This window comes from Pristiophorus japonicus, chromosome 3 (assembly GCF_044704955.1).
Source record: "Pristiophorus japonicus isolate sPriJap1 chromosome 3, sPriJap1.hap1, whole genome shotgun sequence".
NCBI lineage: Eukaryota > Metazoa > Chordata > Chondrichthyes > Pristiophoridae > Pristiophorus > Pristiophorus japonicus.
Genome location: NC_091979.1, coordinates 39,991,400 through 40,015,390, shown reverse-complemented (window position 1 = coordinate 40,015,390; position 23,991 = coordinate 39,991,400). Strand labels below are relative to the sequence as shown.

The following is a 23,991-nucleotide window of genomic DNA, read 5'->3' as shown; positions in this document are numbered from 1 at the left end:
ACTGATTCTGCATGGATGAAAGAGTTAAGACCTGCAAAAATCCACTTTCAGGTTCTCTATTGAAGGTTTTGGCAAAATGTTGGACTTTTTATGTAATAATATACAGCACGGGCAGTAAGTTAATTCTAATAAGATTATTCTGGAAAATAAGCAGTAAATTAAACAAGTTATAAAGACGAGACTGCCCAAACAGCTTGCTCATATCATGCTGAAAAGCAGCTTTGGAGGTTTAATTTCCTGAGGCTGTCTCTAATTTCTTGATGGCAAGAAGTCAGGGCTGACCACACAGGGTTTAATACCCAGCAGCATGTCAAGAAACTAAAATCCTTGCCTAAGAAATTGGCCAATTTTAATAGCAAACAAAGTGACTTCTTTTAAACTCTCTGCTGTATTGAATCGCATGCAATGTGAAGACTGTAGTGGGTGAGGTCAGGCGTACGTTGTGGGCCTGCGATCTATAAAATTATGGAGGGCTTCGGTCTTGTAGATGTAGAGATGATGTTTCCACTTGTTTGGGGGAGTCCAAAACTAGGGTCCATAAATACAGGATAGTCACTAATAAATCCAACAGGAAATTCAGGAGAAACCTCTTCGCTCAATGAGTAGAGAAAATATGGAACTCGCTGCCACAGTGAGTGGGTAAGGCGAATAACAACTCCTTTAAGGGGAAGCTAGATAAAGGGAGAAAATTATAGGATATATTGATGAAGTAAGATGGGAGGACGCTCGAGTGGAGCCTAAATACCGGCATAGACTTGTAAGACCGAATGGCATGTTTCTGTGCTGTAAATTCAATGTAATTTAGCCTGTTCCGGGGCCTATTTGGAAAGTCTGTAAATTGGACTAAGGAGAGCTCTTCAAAATTAATACATTGGTCAAAAGGAAGCTATGTCCCTCTGTAAATGTCTGACACCATGTTGAATGCTCCGAGGTAAACACTCCTATTTTCCTGGTGGTTGAGTGGCTGACATCGGGAACAGAAGACACTGCATTTAAATAAGGATTGTTAGATGAATGGCCAGTACTCGGGTTGGGGTGGGGGTCACATCTGTGTTTTCTGATAACATAGCGGTACGGTTTTGGACTAAATGGATAGCTCCTTCATATAATCAGTGGGCTAAGTGACCTCTTTCTGTGCTGTGAAATGTTATGAGACTATAATCTTGCCCCACCAGTATTGGTGGGCTAATCAATCGTAACATAAGAACATAAGAATTAGGAATATGAGTAGGCCATCTAGCCCCTTGAGCCTGCTCCGCCATTCAACAAGATCATGGCTGATCTGACCGTGGACTCCCCGTAACCCTTAATTCCCTTATTTGTTAAAAATCTATCTATCTGTGATTTGAATACATTCAATGAGCTAGCCTCAACTGCTTCCTTGGGCAGAGAATTCCACAGATTCACAACCCTCTACGAGAAGAAATTCCTTCTCAACTCGGTTTTAAATTGGCTCCCCCGTATTTTGAGGCTGTGCCCCCTAGTTCTAGTCTCCCCGACCAATGGAAACAACCTCTCTGCCTCTATCTTGTCTATCCCTTTCATTATTTTAAATGTTTCTAAAAGATCACCCCTCATCCTTCTGAACTCCAACAAGTAAAGACCCAATCTACTCAATCTATCATCATAAGGTAACCCTCTCATCTCCGGAATCAGCCTAGTGAATCGTCTCTGTATCCCCTCCAAAGCTAGCATATCCTTCCTTAAGTAAGGTGACCAAAACTACACGCAGTACTCCAGGTGCGGCCTCACCAATACCCTGTACAGTTGCAGCAGGACCTCCCTGCTTTTGTACTCCATCCCTCTCGCAATGAAGGCCAACATTCCATTCGTCTTCGTGATTACCTGCTGCACCTGCAAACTAACTTTTTGGGATTCATGCACAAGGACCCCCAGGTCCCTATGCACCGCAGCATGTTGTAATTTCTCCCCATTCAAATAATATTCCCTTTTACTGTTTTTTTTTCCCAAGGTGGATGACCTCACATTTTCCGACATTGTATTCCATCTGCCAAACCTTAGCCCATTCGCTTAACCTATCTAAATCTCTTTGCAGCTTCTCTGTGTCCTCTACACAACCCGCTTTTCCACTAATCTTTGTGTCATGTGCAAATTTTGTTACACTACACTCTGTCCCCTCTTCCAGGTCATCTATGTATATTGTAAGCAGTTGTGGTCCCAGCACCGATCCCTGTGGCACACCACTCACCACCGATTTCCAACCCGAAAAGGACCCATTTATCCCGACTCTCTGCTTTCTGTTAGCCAGCCAATTTTCTATCCATGCTAATACATTTCCTCTGACTCAGCGTACCTTTATCTTCTGCAGTAACCTTTTGTGTGGCAACTTATCGAATGCCTTTTGGAAATCTAAATACACCACATCCATCTGTACACCATGCTCGTTAGATCCTCAAAGAATTCTAGTAAATTAGTTAAACATGATTTCCCCTTCATGAATCCATGTTGCGTCTGCTTGATTGCACTATTCCTATCTAGATGTCCTGCTATTTCTTCCTTAATGATAGCTTCAAGCATTTTCCCCACTACAGATGTTAAACTAACCGGCCTATAGTTACCTTCCTTTTGTCTGCCCCCCTTTTTAAACAGAGGCGTTACATTAGCTGCTTTCCAATCCGCTGGTACCTCCCCAGAGTCCAGAAAATTTTGGTAAGATTATAACGAACGCATCTGCTATAACTTCCGCCATCTCTTTTAATACCCTGGGATGCATTTCATCAGGACCAGGGGACTTGTCTACCTTGAGCCCCATTAGCCTGTCCAGCACTACCCCACCTAGTGATAGTGATTATCTCAAGGTCCTCCCTTCCCACATTCCCGTGACCAGCAATTTTTGGCATGGTTTTTGTGTCTTCCACTGTGAAGACCGAAGCAAAATAATTGTTTAAGGTCTCAGCCATTTCCACATTTCCCATTATTAAATCCCCCTTCTCATCTTCTAAGGGACCAACATTTACTTTAGTCACTCTTTTCCGTTTTATATATTGGTAAAAGCTTTTACTATCTGTTTTTATGTTTTGCGCAAGTTTACTTTCGTAATTTATCTTTCCTTTCTTTATTGCTTTCTTAGTCATTCTTTGCTGTCGTTTAAAATTTTCCCAATCTTCTAGTTTCCCACTAACCTTGGCCACCTTATACGCATTGGTTTTTAATTTGATACTCTCCTTTATTTCCTTGGTTATCCACGGCTGGTTATCCCTTCTCTTACCGCTCTTCTTTTTCACTGGAATATATTTTTGTTGAGCACTATGAAAGAGCTCCTTAAAAGTCCTCCACTGTTCCTCAACTGTGCCACTGTTTAGTCTGTGTTTCCAGTCCACTTTAGCCAACTCTGCCCTCATCCCACTGTAGTCCCCTTTGTTTAAGCATAGTACGCTCGTTTGAGACACTACTTCCTCACCCTCAATCTATATTACAAATTCAACCATACTGTGATCACTCATTCCGAGAGGATCTTTTACTAGGCAATCGTTTATTATTCCTGGGGTGGAGGCAGCAGGAAGGAAAGAAACATAATCTGTGTCCAGCCCCTAGTAGTACAGTGGTGTCTGAGGCTGCTCACCGTCAGTCTAGAGGTTAGTGTTTGTTCATATTCCCCAGTGGGTGGGCGTTGTGGAATAAAGACATCTGCCATCTCAGGAGGCATGCACACTAGCTTGTGGAACCAGATGTTTGGTCTTTCCAAATACTGGAATTTTACAGACAAAAGGCTCATTCCTACTAATTACTGGTTAAAAGAGTGAAATGAAAGATAAATCCATTCGAACAAACGTGGGATTAAAATCTGTCAAATAGCTCGAGAGACTACCAAAGGTGGTGGGGAACTCGTGCAAGAAGTCAGCCTTGGCTCATGGGTAGCACTCTTGCCCTCTGAAGGAGAAGGTTGTGGATTCTAAGCACCGCTCCATGATTTTAGGACATAATCTCGGCTGACACTTCAGTCGCAGATGAGATGTTAAACCGAGGTCCCGCCTGCCCTCTCAGATATTCAAAGAAGAGCAGGGAAGGTGGTGTGGCCCACATTTATTCCTCAATGAAAGCAGATTATCTGGTGGCTTATCTCATTGCTGTTAGTGGGATCTTGCTGTGTACTGTGTTTCTCTGCATTACAACCGTGACTATGCTCCAAAAGCACGTCAGTGCAGGTGAAGTGCTTTGGGTCGTACTGAGGTCATATTAGGCGCTATATAAATGCGGACTCTTTCTTCCTTCTTTCATGAGCAATCACACAGAATTAAAAAGTGCTTAAATCAGACTGCATTAACTACTGTTGATATAATTACAGCAGAGAATCTGAAAATAGAGACAGCCATCAAAACATCATCATCATCATCCCGCTTCTTCAAATATTGACAAAAGTATTTGAACGCTATCGTTAAAATGAGGGCAATGTATTTCACAAGAAACCTGACGGTGTCCAAACCCAACAGATAGCCGCCACCTCGGAGAGCCCTGACTGATTTTCTAGTTCTCGCTGCTCTTCTCTCAGCTCAGGCTTTACTCACATGCACCAGTTGTTCCTGAGTGTCGTACTCTTTGCTGCACCCTTCCCAGTGACACACCGTCTCGTAAATGACCTCCGGCTCCTGTTTGCAATCATCTTTATCCAAATCGTCCTTCACCTCTGTCAGCCCTGCCAGACGATCCTGAGCAATTATATAAATAAAGGAAAGGAAGAGAGGCAATTGAGACATCGTTAGATTAAATTTAACAGCGCTTGTAACAGTCCTGCATTCTTCTAGTCCGCTGATGCTCTGATGGATATAAATGCTTCGAATTGATCTCCTGAGCAGTCTCTTATTCATCCAGCGCAGAACGAGACCAAACTAAGAAACAAATTATTCAATTTATTTTGGCGAGTAATTTTTTTCTTAAACCTAGATATTCTTTTGCCCTATTTTTAATGTACTTGCCCTGCCCCAACTTCTTTTTACATCTACTCCCTGCAGCACATCTTTCTCCATGTGAGAGGGCAGCCAGGTTGCTAGGCAACTGCCCATCCCCCTCTCTAAGCAACCATTAGGAGGTGCACACGAGTGGCCAAGAACAAAACACTACCCGTTTTCACCCCCCGCCCCCCCCCCCATTCCTCAAGTGGATAATGCCTTAACTCGGTGCCTTATCTGCTTCTCTCATTCTCCTCCTCACCCCGCCGCCTGCCCCCCCTCCCCCAATGACCCCAGCCAAGATCAGAAATTCCCAGTCCTAATGACAATTCCAGATTGGAGCAATGAAAACTAGATCCGTTATCAGTTGGAATTCAGGACAGGATTGAAAAGAATTCAGATTTTAAGATAATCCCAGCGTCCCAGCCAGTCCTGAAATACTGCAAGCAACTGGACTCCGGTCACACGACATAATTAAGCTCCTAAAAATAACGAGTGTGGGACCTGCAGCAGGGTCACCAATGCCCAGGCCTCACTTTATGTAAGGGTGCAATTACATTTAGACGACAGAAGCAAGGCTTTAACTACTCTCCACCTCAGTGGAACAAAAAGCCCACTGAATAAAGTCAAAAGCCACATGAGTACACCCGCAATTTGTTTGCGCTAATGAACGTGCATTACCGATAAGATATTAATTCCTTTCAGATGCCAATTGTGTGTTTTTTTAAAAATTGTCTCATTAGCGTCTGCCCACGTCGCAGCTGGAGATGCTTTTAGGTCACCTGCTTGCTGCTGTTGACGCGCTCCAAACTTAAAACTCGTGAGATGTGGCTCCTGCCCCGAACGTGCTGACTACAGCATGTTTATCTTTCTCTGATGTGCTATCTTCATCAATTTTCCTGGCCCCAGATGATTATAAACATAGCCGTCCCCATGCATCATGCCAAAGCCTGACTAGGGCTGCCTCTGGACTAAAGCAGAACAAGATATTAGTCAAAGCCCGCGCTGTCCCACTGACAGCAAGGTATTGTATATTTCATTAAAATGGAGTGCAGGGACACTTCTTATAGTTTAGAGTTACAATAAAAAATGGTTTAGAAAAAAAGGAGATAAATTGCTCTCGCTGCTAATCCTCACAGATCAGGATGGAAAGGCGGCCAGGAACTAAAGGCTTCACTGTATCAAATCTCAGTGTCTTTGACCAGTGACAGAGAGATTGCAGTGCGGTACTTTATAACACTGAGGTAATAACCCATTAGTAACTCTCCATTACACAGAACACAGCTCCTGACGTTGCACTGAGGAAAGAGCCCAAGACTCAGCCCAACACTGGTTTCACCGGCCGCTACATTCATCTTTTCCCACGGAGAATCCTCCGCGGTCAGGTTAAGGCCCGACACTGGGGCCATTGCTCGGATCCGAGTTAACGAGTATCTCCAGCAGAACAGATGTATTAAACCAAAATAAGGGGCGAGGAGCCTATTATCATACAGTACAGCAAACTAGCAACCTTTTAAGCAATGCCAACCGTGGCTCAGTGGGTAGCACACTTGCCTCTGGGTCAGAAGGTTGTGGGTTCAAGTCCTGCTCCAGGAACTTGAGCACATACATCTAAGCTGACACTCCCATGCAGTGCTGATGAGGGAGTGTTGCACTGTCAGAGATGTTGTCTTTTGGATGAAACCAAGGTTGTGTCTGCTCTCAGGTGGATGTAAAAGATCCCATGGCACTATTTCGAAGCAGAGCAGGGGAGTTATCCCCGGTATCCTGGTCAATATTTATCCCTCAATCAGCATCACTAAAACAGATGATCTGGTCATTTTTACATTGGTGTTTGTGCGCAAATTGCCTGCTGCGTTTCCCATATTACAACAGTGACTACACTTCAAAAGTACTTCATTGGCTGTAAAGCACTTTGAGAAGTCCGGTTGTTGTGAAAGGCGCTATATAAAGGCAAATCTTTCTTTTCACATTTAGACTGAAGATTTTCCTTGAATGTGACTAACTTCCATTACCAACTTTTTTGAAATTTTTGTAACGTTATTAAAATGACACTTTAACATTTCAATTCCAGATAACGTTCTCCTTTTAATTGCGCAGCAGTATGGCTAACAATACTGTTCAATGGTTTTCTTTGCGAGGCGAGATTATTCTTTTTGCACCAGGACAATTTTCCAGACACTGCTAGGGGAAAATCGTTAGTAACCCGTTAACTCTTTGCACGGAGTTAGAGATTGAAATAAACAAAAAGGGGGGGGGGGGGAAAGAGGGTCAGCACCACCATGTAACGTGATATAAGACCCATGCATGTTTTTCTAAACAGAGGACGATGCAATAACTCAAAAGCTCCTGTGATGCCACCACCAAATTGCCACTCGCACATGACTTTAGACGACTTTTCTGTTCTAAATTAGAAATTGCTCCATGAAAGTTAACATTGGCATATCAAATTTGCCTCCGATAAGCAATATTACTTTTTGTCCCTTTTAAAGTGTGTCAGGCAATGAAGACAGAAAATACAGTATAGTAGTATCGTGGCTACGTTACTAGACTAGTCCAGGGCCTGCACTGATAATCCAGTGAATGCCAGTACAAATCCCAGTCCCCAGCAGTTTGAGAATTTGAGTTCAGTTTTAAAAATTTATAAATAAAAAGCTGGTATCAGTAAAAGTGAGCATTGTCATGAAAACCCAACTGGTTCACTAATGTCCTCGAGGGAAGGAAACCTGCTGTCCTTACCCGGTCTGGTCAATGTGTGAATCTAGCCCCACACCAACATGATTGATTCTTAATTACCCTTTGAAGTGACCTGGCAGTTCTGCCACCAAGTTGGGCAATAAATGCCGGCTGTGCCATAATGCCCAAATTCCACGAATGAATAAAGAAAAAAATGGACACAACATTTTACCTAACAGTTTTAAATTAGTTTTTAATCTTAAATGGCATCTTAAGAGGCATTGGAGAAGGTGCATAAAGATTCATAAGGATTACACCAGATATTCTTATCAGGAAAAACTGAACAGGCTGGGGGCTCTATTCTCTGGAAAATTTGACCTGATAGAGGTCTTTAACATTGTGAAAGCATTTGATAGGGTAGACGGAGAGAAGTTGTTTGCTCGAATGGGGAGTGTGGAGTCCAAAACTAGAGCCATTAATATAAGACAGTCACTAATAAATCCAATAGGGAATTCAGGAGATACTTCTTTAGCCAAAGAGTGATAAGACGTGGATCTCACTACAAAAAGGTATAGTTTGAGGTGAATAACATAAATGCATTTAAGGGGAAGCTGGATAAGTACATGAGGGGGAAAGGAATAGATGGTTGTGCTGATAGAGTTAGATGGAGTAGGGTGGGAGGAGGCTCATGTGGAGCATAAACGCCGACATAGGCCAGTTGAGCCGAATGGCCTGTTTCTGTGCTGTACACTTGATGAATCTTATTATCCCGGTTAAGGTTTTGCTGTACACTGGAAACATATTTCTTACGCAGGTTCTTCGTCGCTCACCTCGGTGGTGGGAGAGACAGGCCGTGGTCCCTCCACCTCAGTTTTAACCTTGGTGCGTTTGTTGATCATCGGATCGACAGTGCTGCTTACAGCGGACTCACCACTCAGCTTGCTCTGCAGAATAAAAACCAGGCCTCGGTAAAAATTTCAACCTAACAGTGCAAATACATGAACACAACCAAATCTGCTTACTTCAAGATTAACATTATTGTTTCTACTTGGACACCACATCTCCAAAATACAATTTCTTTAGCGTTATCCATTCCTTTGTGGGCTCAGAACTCAAATGGGTCCTTAAAAATGGCATGTGATTGGAGGGCGGCGAAAGAAGCAATGAATGATATAACTCAGCATATTAAGGTACGTCAGTGTTGGGAGATTTAAAACTGCCCCATTGCATGCAGTGTGATGGACAATGCAGGTTAAATGTAGAATAAAACACCCAACATTCTACTCCATAATCTTATCCTGTCCACAAAGCTTTTAACAACACTCGCTGTGGTACCAAAGTGATATTTCGATTTTCCATACCGGCCAAACTAATGGTCTCTGAGTGACGTTAACTTAGTGGTTAATTGGTGCCAAATTTGTGAGGTGTTTTATGCGTTTATTAGGAACTGGGTTGACACCGGGAGTGGAGAAAGGAGACTTTCATCAGTCTGGGTTAGATTGGTGACTAGCTCCCCTGAGGCTAGAGTACAACGTTCTCAACCCACCCTCTTACTTTCACACGATGTCCTCCCCACTGCAGAGCACCTCGGACAATCTAGTCCTTACCTGAGAAGCTTCAGAGGAGGCATTATTGGCCTGAGTTGGTGGCAACACTGCCGAGGTGCTGGACATGTGCTGCCGCGGAACGAACGTTGGCGACGGTTGAATGAGGGGCGGAGTGTGGCCGAATGCAGAGTTTAGGCTGCGTTGCTGGCTCAGGAGCTGTTGGTGCATCTGGAAGGTCACTGGATTGATGGGATGAGGAAAGCTGAATGCTGGGCTGAAATCAGACAATACCAGAATATCAGAAAAAAAAAAGATTTCAGATTTTATTTTATTTTTACAAACGTTGAAACAGGCAGCGCTAAATGCTTTCACTGCAGGCAAAAAGAGAATGATATGCTGCAAATAAAATGGCCGGTTCTTGTTTTATGGCATTTTCGCCTCTCCTTTAAGAGTTGATCTTAAAAATGTTTTAAAAGTGCATCAAGTAGATTATCAGTAATTTTATTGAAACCTGTGGTTGTGGTTGACCAACCAAATGTTTTTTTTTAATATTTAGGGAAATCTTTTCACCCCTTCAGGAACACATGTTCCTGCTTCAGAGTTTTTTGAACCAAAGCACATTCTTTCGGAAAAAAATATATATATAGACGGGGATGAAGCTGACCCCTTTAAGTTAATAAATCTTTGTAGGCCATTCCTTCCTGGCATCCAGCCTAAAACTGCTTGCTCTAACAGCAGAATGTGTCGGGAACTGCAACCGAATGTAGTTTAAATGATACTGCTTTGCATGAATAAAACCTGCAAAAGAAAAAAATGGCACGAGGGCGATCTCTGTCACTGGGTGGGAATGTATCCATGAAATCACATCCCTATGTATTTGATTTATCAGGTATTCAGTAACATGTGGGCTTTATTTTCTCCCCGTTTTCCATCCAATGTCTTCTGTGCCATTCATCCACCCTGGACTGTAAGGTATAGTCAAGATCCAAAGCGACACTCAGGCTACCTGTGAGATTGGCTGGTATAGGCCACTTTCAACAACAACAACAACTTGTATTTATATAGCACCTTTATTGTAGTGAAACGTCCCAAGGCACTTCACAGGAATATATGAGATAAAACAATTTGACACCGAGCCGCATAAGTAGAAATTAGCGCAGGTGACCAAAAGCTTGGTCAAAGAGGAAGGTTTTAAGGAGCGTCTTAAAGGAGGAAAGAGAGGTCGAGAGGCAGAGAGGTGTAGGCAGGGAGTTCCACAGCTTGGGGCCGAGGCAACAGAAGGCACAGCCACCAATTGTTGAGCAGTTTTAATCAGGGATGCTCAAGAGGGCAGGATTAGAGGAGCGGCGATATTTCGGGGGTTTGTGGGGCTGGAGGAGATTACAGAGATAGGGAGGGGCGAGGCCATGGAGGGATTTGAAAATAAGGATGAGAATTTTGGAATCGAGGCGTTGCTTAACTGGAAGCCAATGTAGGTCAGCAAGCACAGGGGTGATGGGCGATCGGGACTTGGTGCGAGTTAGGACATGGGCAGCCGAGTTTTGGATCACCTCTAGTTTACGTAGGGTAGAATGTATAACACAAAGCAACTGTTCCTCAAGGAAAGTGTCTCCCTGCTCGTGTTCGGTTGAGATTGGCATCTCGCTGATCTGGCATTAAGGGTTTTGCTCAACAGGTGAAATGAAGCACCTCCAGGGTTTACAGCTGGCACATATCACACAAAGGTTACATACTGTTGCCAATGACCTCTATATGGGTAGAGCTGCAGAATACCAAAGGACAAAAAACGTTAGTGGGAGTTGTGTACAGACCTCCAAATAGTAGTAGTGATGTTGGGGAGGGCATCAAACATGAAATTAGGGGTGCATGCAATAAAGGTGCAGCAGTTATAATGGGTGACTTTAATATGCACATAGATTGGGTTAACCAAACTGGAAGCAATACGGTAGAGGAGGATTTCCTGGAGTGCATAAGGGATGGTTTTTTAGACCAATATGTCGAGGAACCAACTAGGGGGGAGGCCATCTTAGACTGGGTGTTGTGTAATGAGAGAGGATTAATTAGCAATCTCGTTGTGCGAGGCCCCTTGGGGAAGAGTGACCATAATATGGTGGAATTCTGCATTAGGATGGAGAATGAAACAGTTAATTCAGAGACCATGGTCCAGAACTTAAAGAAGGGTAACTTTGAAGGTATGAGGCATGAATTGGCTAGGATAGATTGGCGAATGATACTGAAGGGGTTGACTGTGGATGGGCAATGGCAGACATTTAGAGACCGCATGGATGAACTACAACAATTGTACATTCCTGTTTGTCGTAAAAATAAAAAAGGGAAGGTGGCTCAACCGTGGCTATCAAGGGAAATCAGGGATAGCATTAAAGCCAAGGAAGTGGCATACAAATTGGCCAGAAATAGCAGAGAACCCGGGGACTGGGAGAAATTTAAAACTCAGCAGAGGAGGACAAGGGGTTTGATTAGGGCAGGGAAAATGGAGTACGAGAAGAAGCTTGCAGGGAACATTAAGACGGATTGCAAAAGTTTCTATAGATATGTAAAGAGAAAAAGGTTAGTAAAGACAAACGTAGGTCCCCTGCAGTCAGAATCAGGGGAAGTCATAATGGGGAACAAAGAAATGGCGGACCAATTGAACAAGTACTTTGGTTCGGTATTCACTGAGGAGGACACAAACAACCTTCCGGATATAAAAGGGGTCGGAGGGTCCAGTAAGGAGGAGGAACTGAGGGAAATCCTTATTAGTCGGGAAATTGTGTTGGGGAAATTGATGGGATTGAAGGCCGATAAATCCCCAGGGCCTGATGGACTGCATCCCAGAGTACTTAAGGAGGTGGCCTTGGAAATAGTGGATGCATTGACAGTCATTTTCCAACATTCCATTGACTCTGGATCAGTTCCTATGGAGTGGAGGGTAGCCAATGTTACCCCACTTTTTAAAAAAGGAGGGAGAGAGAAAACAGGGAATTATAGACCGGTCAGCCTGACATCGGTAGTGGGTAAAATGATGGAATCAATTATTAAGGATGTCATCGCAGTGCATTTGGAAAGAGGTAATATGATAGGTCCAAGTCAGCATGGATTTGTGAAAGGGAAATCATGCTTGACAAATCTTCTGGAATTTTTTGAGGATGTTTCCAGTAGAGTGGACAAGGGAGAACCAGTTGATGTGGTATATTTGGACTTTCAGAAGGCTTTCGACAAGGTCCCACACAAGAGATTAATGTGCAAAGTTAAAGCACATGGGATTGGGGGTAGTGTGCTGACATGGATTGAGAACTGGTTGTCAGACAGGAAGCAAAGAGTAGGAGTAAATGGGGACTTTTCAGAATGGCAGGCAGTGACTAGTGGGGTACCGCAAGGTTCTCTGCTGGGGCCCCAGCTGTTTACACTGTACATTAATGATTTAGACGAGGGGATTAAATGTAGTATCTCCAAATTTGCGGATGACACTAAGTTGGGTGGCAGTGTGAGCTGCAAGGAGGATTCTATGAGGCTGCAGAGCGACTTGGATAGGTTAGGTGAGTGGGCAAATGCATGGCAGATGAAGTATAATGTGGATAAATGTGAGGTTATCCACTTTGGTGGTAAAAACAGAGAGACAGACTATTATCTGAATGGTGACAGATTAGGAAAAGGGCAGGTGCAACGAGACCTGGGTGTCATGGTACATCAGTCATTGAAGGTTGGCATGCAGGTGCAGCAGGCGGTTAAGAAAGCAAATGGCATGTTGGCCTTCATCGCGAGGGGATTTGAGTACAAGGGCAGGGAGGTGTTGCTACAATTGTACAGGGCCTTGGTGAGGCCACACCTGGAGTATTGTGTACAGTTTTGGTCTGCTAACTTGAGGAAGGACATTCTTGCTATTGAGGGAGTGCAGTGAAGGTTCACCAGACTGATTCCCGGGATGGTGGGACTGACCTATCAAGAAAGACTGGATCAACTGGGCTTGTATTCACTGGAGTTCAGAAGAATGAGAGGGGACCTCATAGAAACGTTTAAAATTCTGACGGGGTTGGATAGGTTAGATGCAGGAAGAATGTTCCCAATGTTGGGGAAGTCCAGAACCAGGGGACACAGTCTAAGGATAAGGGGGAAGCCATTTAGGACCGAGATGAGGAGGAATTTCTTCACCCAGAGAGTGGTGAACCTGTGGAATTCTCTACCACAGAAAGTTGTTGAGGCCAATTCACTAAATATATTCAAAAAGGAGTTAGATGAAGTCCTTACTACCAGGGGAATCAAGGGGTATGGTGAGAAAGCAGGAATGGGGTACTGAAGTTGCATGTTCAGCCATGAACTCATTGAATGGCGGTGCAGGCTAGAAGGGCCGAATGGCCTACTCCTGCACCTATTTTCTATGTTTCTATGTTTCTATCAGTATCAACACAGTCAACCTGACATTTATTCTAAATTTTCTTACAGGAATGGAAGCAAGACTCTTTACATTTCATTTACTTTTACAATTCAATTTGTTGCAATCTAGTTTTAATTTGACTTTATGAAGTAGCGAAAAGTATTGCTAAGCTAGAAATTACTGGTGGCCAGTGTATCGATTGAATGGTTAAAGTGCTTGGGTTCAAACTCCACTCCCTGCGAATTGAACAGGGACATTATCCGGTTTTATAAATAAATGGGTAATGCCTCCATTAAAATAGTGGAAACAGGAATTTAAGCATTCATACATTACACGGCTGAGTAGATCATTAAACTACATTGTGGTATGCAAAGTGCCCTATAAGACAGACTTAACAGCAAAATGCAGATCTTCATTCAGTAGCCCAATGACCTGAATGTCTGGGTGTCCCTAATAACTCTATTACGTACCTAACTTAATAGAGTAACCGAGAAAGTTTAATGCTGTTTGGAAAGAACTGCATTATGAACTTACGACCCCTGATATTCAGCACTTGTTAGTCGGCCGGCCAATATGCCGACTTGAATCAGAGGAATAACTGCTGATAGACATGTCTGACTGGGATGCAGACAGCATGACAATCACTCGGCAGGACTGGAAGGCAACGGGCTAATTACCCATACGCGAACTATCCAGCCTCAATTACCATCGGTCAGCACGCAAAGCCTGGCCTACTTGGGCAAACTGAAAGACTGCTTGATGTCGGCGGCCTCACCTGATCGCACCCGCTGACAGGTGCCCGTACGACCCGCTGGCTGCTGAGCTGCTTCTGGAGTTGTTGATGTAAGCCACCAGAGAGTTGGGGGATGTCCTGATCATGGTCTGAAGATCGATGCTGGCGTCGGACAGTGGGGAGATGGATAGGGCCCGCTTTCTGCTCATTCTCGCGGCTGGGCGAGGACTTGAGAACCTCGAGACTGAGAAATGGAAATTGGGACAACTTCAGTCAAGAAACTAACAAAATTGCTTCCATCAAACTTTATATTTACATGACTGCAACAGAAATAACTCGTTTCATAAATCAAAACTTCTTAATTTTTCCACAGTGCAATTGAAAGCCTTGGGACACAGAGATTGCACCAGTTCTGTCGAATGTTGTATTTTTTCATCTCACATGGGCTGAGTTTAAAAGAAATGAAACCATTTAATTTAAGTGAAATGGCACCTCATAAAAACCTCTGCCTTCTTAATCTTCGGTAGAGTGCACATTAGTGCCTGTTATACTGGAGTCAATTTTTTTTTGTTCTTTTATGTCCCAGTTAAACTGCACTGGGCCTACCTGATCTGGATGCATTCTTAGGAGAGATGCAAGTGAGCAGCCGCAGTTATACTGCTCATTGCGCCACTTTTGAGCTTCTGAAAGCAAAGCTTTGTGATAATTGTTGTTAAACGCACTGACAAAAGTTCTGCTCAGCAGCACTGTTTCTGTTTGGCTGCGCGGTTGCGGAGCTGTCTGAAGCTCCCATGCGGGCTGTTTGCAAGTTTCTCAATGGAAAAGCCGCGCATGCGCCAAAGTTTGAATCAGCTGCGCAGCCCCTTAAATGGGCTGCCCACCCCCACAAAAACTTAGAGGTAACATTGCTCAGCAGTCCCCGAGTATTAAGATTGCCAACTCTGGTTTGATGTATTCCTGGAAATTTAATCACATGACATTTGATCGCATGGCATTCAATCACATGACACCACTCATGTGATACTTAAGCACGTGATTTGATCACGTGACCTTTTCCCACCGTTTACAAATGTTATTGCACTTACCTTGACTTTGTGATTTGTGCGAAATGCAGAACATAATTTATAAATCAAAGAAAGGACACTAAAGAATAGAAAGATTTAAGGATAAGTAATGTTTAAATAAAAACTATTTCTGTGATCAGCCGCAATGGGAAACACCAAGTAAATTCTACTGATTCAACAAAAACTTCATTGCTATAAATAGCTTCTAACGAAAGATTCTGTACAATCTTGTGACATTTTCCAATACACAGCAAGTTATAAAAATAATAAATAAAAATGAAAACCAAACTGCCTCCCACAGCCCATTGCTGAAGCCCAGTTTCAGGGAGGTGGGGCTCAGTCCTCAGGGAGAAGCACCAAAACTGCCCGACTTCCAGAATAAAGCACATTATACAGTAGCGCACATCACAGGTCAACACGAACTCTCCCTCCCTCCAGTTTATTTCTCTTTACCTCTCTCCCCAGTTTGTGTTTCTCTCTCTTTCCCCAGTTTGTGTTTCTCTCTGTCTCCAGATTATGTTTCTCTCTCTCCATAGTTTGTTTCTCTCTCTATCCCTCCCCAGTTTGTGTTTCTCTCTCTCTCTCTCCCTTCCCAGTTTGTGTTTTTCTCTCTCTCTCTCCAGATTATGGCCTGGAGATTCCAGCCTCTCCGGGTCTGTACAGAGTGTCTACAGACCCAGGAAGGCATCGCAAAAGCCAGCTTTCAGTGCACAATGCGCATGCGCTGAAAACGGCTTTTCCGATCTGTCAAGCTCCAGCTTGACAGATCCAACGCAAATCGGGAGCGAGGACATTTACTTGGGCAAGATTGCGGGATTTATCCATATCTTGCCCAGCAAATGTCTTCAAAATTCTTGCGCCTGATAAAAGCAGGCACATAGCCTACTTTTACAGGCATAAAAGTTTAAAAACATACAAAATATAATTAAATTAAAATAACAAATGTTATTGTTTAAAAATCCTGCCCACTAAGTTAAGTTTATTTTTAATCCTAATTACAAAACTTAAAAAAAAATTGGAAAAATATTTTGTTCTAAGGCATTTATTAATTTTAATTTCAATTAGTTTTAATTATGTGAGGTGTGTTTTTTATTTGTATTAAGGTGTTTAGTGTGTTTCTTTTCTCATTGCTATTAATGAGAAAGCTGTGGAATACTGTACCTGATTGGCTGAGCAGTCACCGTGACTGCACCTTCTGGGAACCTCAAGGACAGGAACGCGCTTCCCCAACTGAATCCCGCGCTCTTCCGGGACCACCAGGTACTTTCGTAAAAAATTTTCAGGTCGGAGGCGTCTGCCCGCGGAAAGCCTCCGACCGCAATTTCTGGGCCTATGTTTCTCTTGCTCCTTAGTTCATTTCGCTCTCTCTGTCCCCTCCAGTTTGTGTTTCTCTCTCTCTCGCTCTCTCTCTACCCCCAGTTTATGTTTCTCTCTCTCTCTCTCTCTCTCAGTTTGTGTTTCTCTCTCTCTCGCTCTCGCTCTACCCCCAGTTTATGTTTCTCTCGCTCTCTACCCCCAGTTTGTGTTTCTCTCTCTCTCTCTCTCTCTCCCAGTTTATGTTTCTCTCTCTCTCTCCCCCAGTTTGTGTTTCTCTCTCTCTCTCTCTCCCCCAGTTTGTGTTTCTCTCTCCCCCCCGCCCCCCAAGTTTGTGTTTCTCTCTCTCTCTCTCCCCCAGTTTGTGTTTCTCTCTCCCCCCCTCCCAGTTTGTGTTGCTCTCTCTCTCTCCCCAGTTTCTGTTTCTCTCTCTCTCTCTCTCCCTCCCCAGTTTCTGTTTCTCTCTCTCTCTCTCCCCCCAGTTTGTGTTTCTCTCTCTCTCCCACAGTTGCTCTCTCAGGACTGATGGGATTTGCAGGTGATTCCCATTGGCCACGATGCCGTCACCCTCACACCTAGTAAAGAAGCGGTGAGTTCCAAACAACGACGGGACCAGCAGGGCTCAGACAACGCGGGTTGGTTGCAAGCCACGACAGCCAGGGGTGGGGGCGGAGGGGGGAACTGCGCAAAGTGCAGATACACGGACCTTTTCTCCCAAATCGTCAACGGCAGCGCTCGGGAGACCAATCTCCCATTCCGGGAGACTCCCGCCCAAAGCGGGAGGGTTGGGAACCCTACCGAGCTTTGGGAACATTTCAAGAGCTGACAGGCCAGTCAGGTTTTTGATAACATTAGGAAGTTAAAAGCAGCAACTTTGTCTGCCGGAGGTAAGTTTTAAACTGGCTGCACACACGCACCAAATGCACAGCACCAGTGATGGAAGTCCGCTCTATTCACATGGTCTCACTCCCAATAGCAAACTACTGGTATGTGGGAAATTGCCATTACACTGCATGCTTGGCAGCAATATTCATAGATATCAAAATATGCAGCCTAACTGGTTTGTCACAAAATACGGTAGAAGCTTAAATAAGTATATCGGCAAGTCTTTATCAGGCAGAGAAGTTGAAACGTTTACTCCAAGGTATCTTTTGACCTCAAGACATTCACTACAACTCCTCTATAAATGCAATTACTCTTTGAACCCTTTTGGAAGTCCATACAGCTCAACTGTAGTGGTTATTCCCGCCTCTTTCTGATACACAGGCAATCCGCAGAGTATCGCAGAGCCCTCAAATGGTAAAGGAAACCTCACAGCTCACCCCCTTTTCAACTATAACACCTCACCAACCCACCAGATATAGCAGGGATGTCCAATCAGTGCTTCAGCTCAATCACAAACTAGCTGTCACTCTGATTCTGTCGCTGAAACTTTTAAAGGGGTGCCGCCTTTGTGAAAAAAGCCCTCGGCCAACATTTTATTGTTTAGGTTGTGAGAAGTGCCACGTGCTGACCTCACTACAACAAATTCATGTACAAATGACACAATGATGCATTCCCAAGGCATCTCAGTACTCTGCACTTATAAATAAACCAATGTAAAGATTGGTCGAACATCTTCAAAACAGACAATGCTCGTTTAATTCCTAGGATCATACAGCACAAAAGGAACCCATTCGGCCCATCATGCCTGTGTCGGCTCTTTAAAAGAGCTCTCCAATCAGTCCCACTCCCCGCTCTTTCCCCATATCCCTGCAGATTTTTCCTTTTCAAGTACGTATCCCAATTCTCTTTAGAAAGTTACTACCGAATCTGCCTCCACCACCCTTGTTTCCTACATTACAACAGTGACTACACTCCAAAAGTACTTCATTGGCTGTAAAGCACTTTGAGGCATCTGGTGGTCATGAAAGGCGCTATATAAATCCAAGTCTTTCTTTTCAGGCTGTGCAATCTAGATCGTAACAACTCGATGCGTTAAAAAAAAAAATTCTCCTCAGCTCCCTCCTGGTTCTTTTGCCAATCGATAGAAAATTATACTTAAGTACTTAAGTATGCAGCAGTACTAAGCTACTAAGTAACAGAGTGCTAAAATAATAGTGATTGTGGGACGACTGAATGAATACTGTTTGGAAGTTAAAAGAAAGCGAGAAATTGCGTGTAAAAAAAAACACACAAGCCATATATTTTCCAAATTTGCATTCCCACAGTCCTCTGCCTTCTGTGGGCTCAGAGATGCAAGTTGGATTTGGCAGTCATATTTATCTCTGTTATCCCCTCACCTCAGGGGAGCTGTGTTTATTAATGTGCCACTTCCCATGATATATTGCTAAATAGAAAGAAAAGCCTTGTACTCATTTCTCCCCCCATTTCCCGTGATTTATGTCTATGATGACTGCTCAGACATTGGCCCCCATTAATTTGCAGGCATCGGTGTGACGTCCACTCCCAGCTCGAGTTTATTGGTGTGTCTGCTGGTCGGCTGAGCAAATGTAAACCTAATCTGTAAAGCTCTGTTGGAGAATGTCATGTTTAGCAGACTGGTCTGGGACCTTTCCAATACATAACGAGTAACAGCCATTTAATTTTGCTCTCTTTTAATTTGGCGCTTTGGGGCCTTTGAAAGTCTCGAGACCCATTATACTGCAAAGGCTTTAAATACTGCGTCTATTCAGAGAGCAGTACAAGGAGCTGCAGTTTAAGAGAGATTATAAGGAAAACTAGCTGGAATTCTAAAATGTGAGAAAAATACTGGAAGTTCACAGTGAGTCGGTCAGAGAGGAAGTTAGGTTAACATCTTGGGTGGGACCTCCTGTTGAGGCTGGTTTTGTCTGCACTCATCATTTTGTTTAACTAGCTGTTGATTTTGCCATGTTTTAATATATACGATTCGCAGGATAGAAGGAAGAGAATGAGAAAGACAGGTAGCAGGGGTAGAAATTCATCTGGGCAGGTTTTCAGGCCCTGACTCAACATTGCCCAAACGGAGAGGCCCAAGGCCGGCTCGAAATTGGACCTCGAGCCTCAACTAAATGTTCTGGGCAAACTGCTGGCAACTTATGTGCCTCGGCAGGCAGCTTGGCCGATCAGGGGGACTGCATTTTGGGCCGCTTGACGGTATGCGGGGTGGTGGGGTATGCAAGCGAGGCTGTCAGGAATGCTGAGGAGGAGGAAGGTCAAAGCATTGGGCAAGAAGAGATGCAGAGCACAATATAAACCGCCTACAGTTTATTTAAGAAAAACAGTGCAGGTTAGATGGATCATGGAGACACAAAACATGCTGCATTCAATCCTGGCCGAGACTGTACAGATGTTAGCAAATGCATCATGGGTTCATCAAGCTGCCCATTGCTGAATTGGGGTAATTTGCCTTGCAACCCGAGTCCCATTACCACGGCGGTGTCGAGGAGCGCCGGGAATGGGTGGAGACGGGAGGGAAATGAACCAGGAACCAAGGACCTGCCCAGTTTTCATTTACAAGAGGCAGAGGAGAAGGAGTGGCCAGTGGTGGTCCCAGGAGGAGTGAAATTCAGGACCAAGGTAGGCCTCAAGTCCCAAATCCACCCCCTTTACTACCTCTATCCTGCCTGATTTGGTGTAGAATAGGAGTGGAGGGGGTGGAGTGGAAATCCAAGCCTGATTGTCAGCAGGCTATTCCCAGTGGGAACTGCTCTGTACCAATCAGGTGTGGGAAACCAGGGTTGAGTTTTCCCATCCCGAGCCAGCGGGATTCTGAGGCCAACTATTGTATTTATATAGCACTTTTAACATGGTAAAATGTTCCAAGGTGCTTCACAGGAGTGTTATAAGACAAAACAATACATTTGACACCGAGCCACATAAGAAGAAATTATGGCAGATGGAGGTAGGTTTTAAGGAACGTCTTAAAGGAGGAGAGGTAGAGAGGCGGGGAGGTTTTGGGAGGGAGTTCCAGAGCTTAGGGCCCAGGCAGCTGAAGGCACGGCCACCAATGGTTGAGTGATTATAATCAGGGATGCCCAAGAGGGCAGAATTAAAGGAAGGGTTGTGGGGCTGGAGGAAATTACAGAGATAGGGAGGGGCCAAAGCCATGGAGGGATTTGAAAATAAGGATGAGAATTGCCCAATCATAGCCCAAGCTCAGCTCAGCAAGCACAGAATGGAACTCAAACTTGGCTGAAACATTGCGGTCTCTGTGGCTTAAGGTTACACTGGGAAGAGCCTTACCCGTTAGTCGAATGGGAGGGAGGTGCAATATACCCATGAGGCAGTGAGGTGCCTGAATCTGATGGACTCGAGCAAAACGATAGCGAGTCTTTAGTCTTAGTTGGATTAAAGTTTTTATTTGCTCTTCTCGGCAGCAAGTCTCAGCGGAACAGAATTGCGAGGCTGCCAAAATAACTCGAGAAGCCCTCTCCTCTACCTGTCCTTACAAGTCATTCGCAAGTGATTAGCGCCCGGGAGGAAGGAAGCAGTGGCTCTGTTTACACATGTGACCCACCCCTCCTTTGACTTAGATCAAATCTAACCCTGATGTGCAGGATTGGGAATCAGGATTCCACCCAGCTCCCACAGCTGGCAGTGGGGTTGCTGATTCAGCTTGAAGAACCCACGGCACATGAGCTAACATCTGTATGGTCTCAGCCAGGTATGCTCGGATTGAATGCAGCACGTATCTTGTCTCCGTGATCCATCTAACCCCGCACTTAAATAAGCCGCAGGCGGGTTGTATTCCGTTCTGCACCTCGTCATGCCCAATGCTTTAACTCAAATTGCATCTGTTCTCGCTTTCCTTGTCCAGTATATTATTTATTTTTGCGGGGAGGGAAGGGATGGACATGTCCTTCTCTTTTCTTGTTACCTGCGATTTACCTTTACGGGAATTCCGCATTGCCCTGTACACTCTGGGCACCGAAAGCATTTCGAGCAGATTGGCTTCGGACAAGTTGGACTGTGACTTGGAAAAGAAGCTGCCCGTGTTGATCGAGAAGCTTTGGAAGTCACTCAAAAAGCAGTCAGAATGTGGTGAGAGGCCAAAGCACACAGATGTGCAAATGCCATGGTAAACTGAAAAACCAAGGCACATGTTTACCGACATCATTGACTTTCGCCTGCACTTTTTTTCTTTACTTAATAAAATAAAAGTTAGAAAATCGTTTACTGTTGTGATAATTTTCTAATTTCTGCTGTCAAGATCTGCTTACTTCAACTGTACAGCTTGATGCAACCTTTCCTGCAGTTTAAGAGATCACCCCTAAAATACTTAGCATATTGTACCAATTATAGCGCCTAAACACCCGGGACACTCAAAACTAAGGGCGTAAGGTCGAAAGTCAAATGGATTATGACACGTGTCGAAAGAAAGTAGAGAAATAAACTGGGAGAGACAGAGCACTCCTTGCTTGGGTGATGGTGGCATGACCAAATAGCAAAGTTCCAGATCAGCACTATATGTAACGTAAAGATCCGTGCTTTCACGGTAATTAATCGTACATAAAGAGAGAGGCAGAGAGTGAATGTAGAGTGGAGCCATGAATATGTTTACAAGGTGATAATGTATTCAACTGCTTCATAAACCAGAAGCACAAAGCTCGAATGGTTGAGAATCATCAACTAATTTAAATCACGGCCTTGGAATCACTATCTGGGATCTTTTAGCTGTTTCTAATTGATCTGATTTTATATAAGTGCTTTATTGTGCTTTAAACTAATTTTCAGGCTCCTAATACTTCCACCATATGTGTGTTTTTATTTTGCTGTTGAAGTGTCACAACATTCACACAAGAGGATTAGGGATTGCTGTATCATTACTGCAGCTTTACTGGGAGATGATCTGCAGTTCATGAGCAGAGTGCTCAGGCCCGCTATATATTACAGGTTAAATTGTACAAGGCTCCGCTTCTGATGGGAGCGTATATTGGAGTAGTGAGAATGGAGGTCAGTGGACGTGATTCACATTAAGATTCACCAGCAGAAAATCGGGAGAGTTGTGAATCAGGGGCATAGACCTCTGTGCCCAGTTCTCAGATCTGTGGTCCTGTGGCTCTGCATCAGGGGTGGAGCTTAGCAAAGTTTACTATCGTATCTCATTTTTACACAGTTCAGTGAGGGCACTTGCTTTCAAGCAGGTTTGCGTGCCGCCAGACACAGTCCAGCAATGCAATTAGAGGTTTGCTGTCACTGTTAGCCCTTCCGTAGCACTCAAAAGGTCCCACATTATCCCCTGTCTCACTGGTCACTGGGACACTTTCCTGTCAATTGGTCTGCAGTGGCAACGCTGGATTGCAAGCAGTATTGATTGTGAAAATCAGTAAATGCTGGAATTCTGAAATAAATTCAAACCGTTGAAACTGCACAGAAGGTCAGTCAGCATTTGAAAGATGTTAGCATTTTGGGACGAGTTCCAGTGAAGAGCCTCACCCATATATTGAACCACCCTTTCTCCTTTCTGTTGCAAATGAAGCTAATGCACAGTTGGATTTTTATGCTCATTACATCGGGCAGTTACTTCTTATCGGAGAGTCAAAATATCGACCCACAGTATTGACACAACACAGACCCACAGTACAGATGACAATATAAACTTACAATATAAACTCACAATATAGACCCTCAACAAAGACTAAGGGAGAGAAATTCACAATGTTTGCGCCTTCCATTAGCACCCCTGGGAGGTGCTAAAGGGACGCAAATAATTTCTCACCGGGGTGTGGGGCCACTACTGCCTCCAGTGAAATTCTGCGGGAGTTAGCAGAGGCACAAACCGGCAGTGCCCCGTTCCTTGCGGTAACGCCCCAGGCCGCTGCGCTGGCGATGATGTAATCGGCGTGCTCAGTGACCCATTTTCGCCCAGAGTGGAACTTCGCTAGCGCCCAGTGAGGCCGCCACGGGCAATGTCCGCGCCTGCCTCGCAGGCCATGAACCGGGTATCTTTCCACTCGCGGGCCGGAAACTAGAGGGGAGATGTGGCATGCAATTTTCTTTCAATGGCCGACTCACTGTTCATGCCTTGCCTTGAGGAATTTGCGGGGTCCGTACCGCAATGTTGCAACCCGGCACTCTGCTTCTGTCATGGCACCCTGCTCCCCAGTGCAGAGCTTGCAGCGTGCCCTCCCCTTTAATGGAAGGGGTGAGCCCTGTGCTCCCGCCAACGGTCTGCTTAGCGCTGGTAAATTCCCGTGGTTAGCACCCAGTCCCGAGAGGAAGTGGAGCGCATGGCATTCTGCTCTACTTCCTCTCGGGGGGCAGTAACTCCTAGTTCGCTGTTGGGGCGGGACTTCTGCGCCCGCTGTAGGAAGTCTCGCCTCGCCTCGGTTGCCAACCCCAAACGGGGCGCTACTGAATTTCGGCCCCTACGAAACTTAACGAATTTAATTGAAGTAACCTTAAGTGAAAAGAA

At 44.5% G+C, this 23,991-nt stretch overlaps 1 protein-coding gene across 3 annotated transcripts in view; it reads right to left on the bottom strand.

The window, feature by feature from the left end:
- gli2a (GLI family zinc finger 2a) overlaps positions 1-23,991 on the bottom strand; it is a 431,013-nt gene that overhangs the window by 55,780 nt on the left and 351,242 nt on the right. For all 3 annotated transcript variants that reach the window (XM_070875288.1, XM_070875289.1, XM_070875290.1), the window contains 4 exons: positions 14,278-14,479; positions 9,191-9,404; positions 8,414-8,527; positions 4,527-4,667 (listed from right to left, as the gene is read on the bottom strand). In XM_070875288.1, coding sequence (XP_070731389.1) covers positions 4,527-4,667; positions 8,414-8,527; positions 9,191-9,404; positions 14,278-14,479 — 671 coding nt within the window. The remainder of the gene's footprint in view (positions 1-4,526; positions 4,668-8,413; positions 8,528-9,190; positions 9,405-14,277; positions 14,480-23,991) is intronic.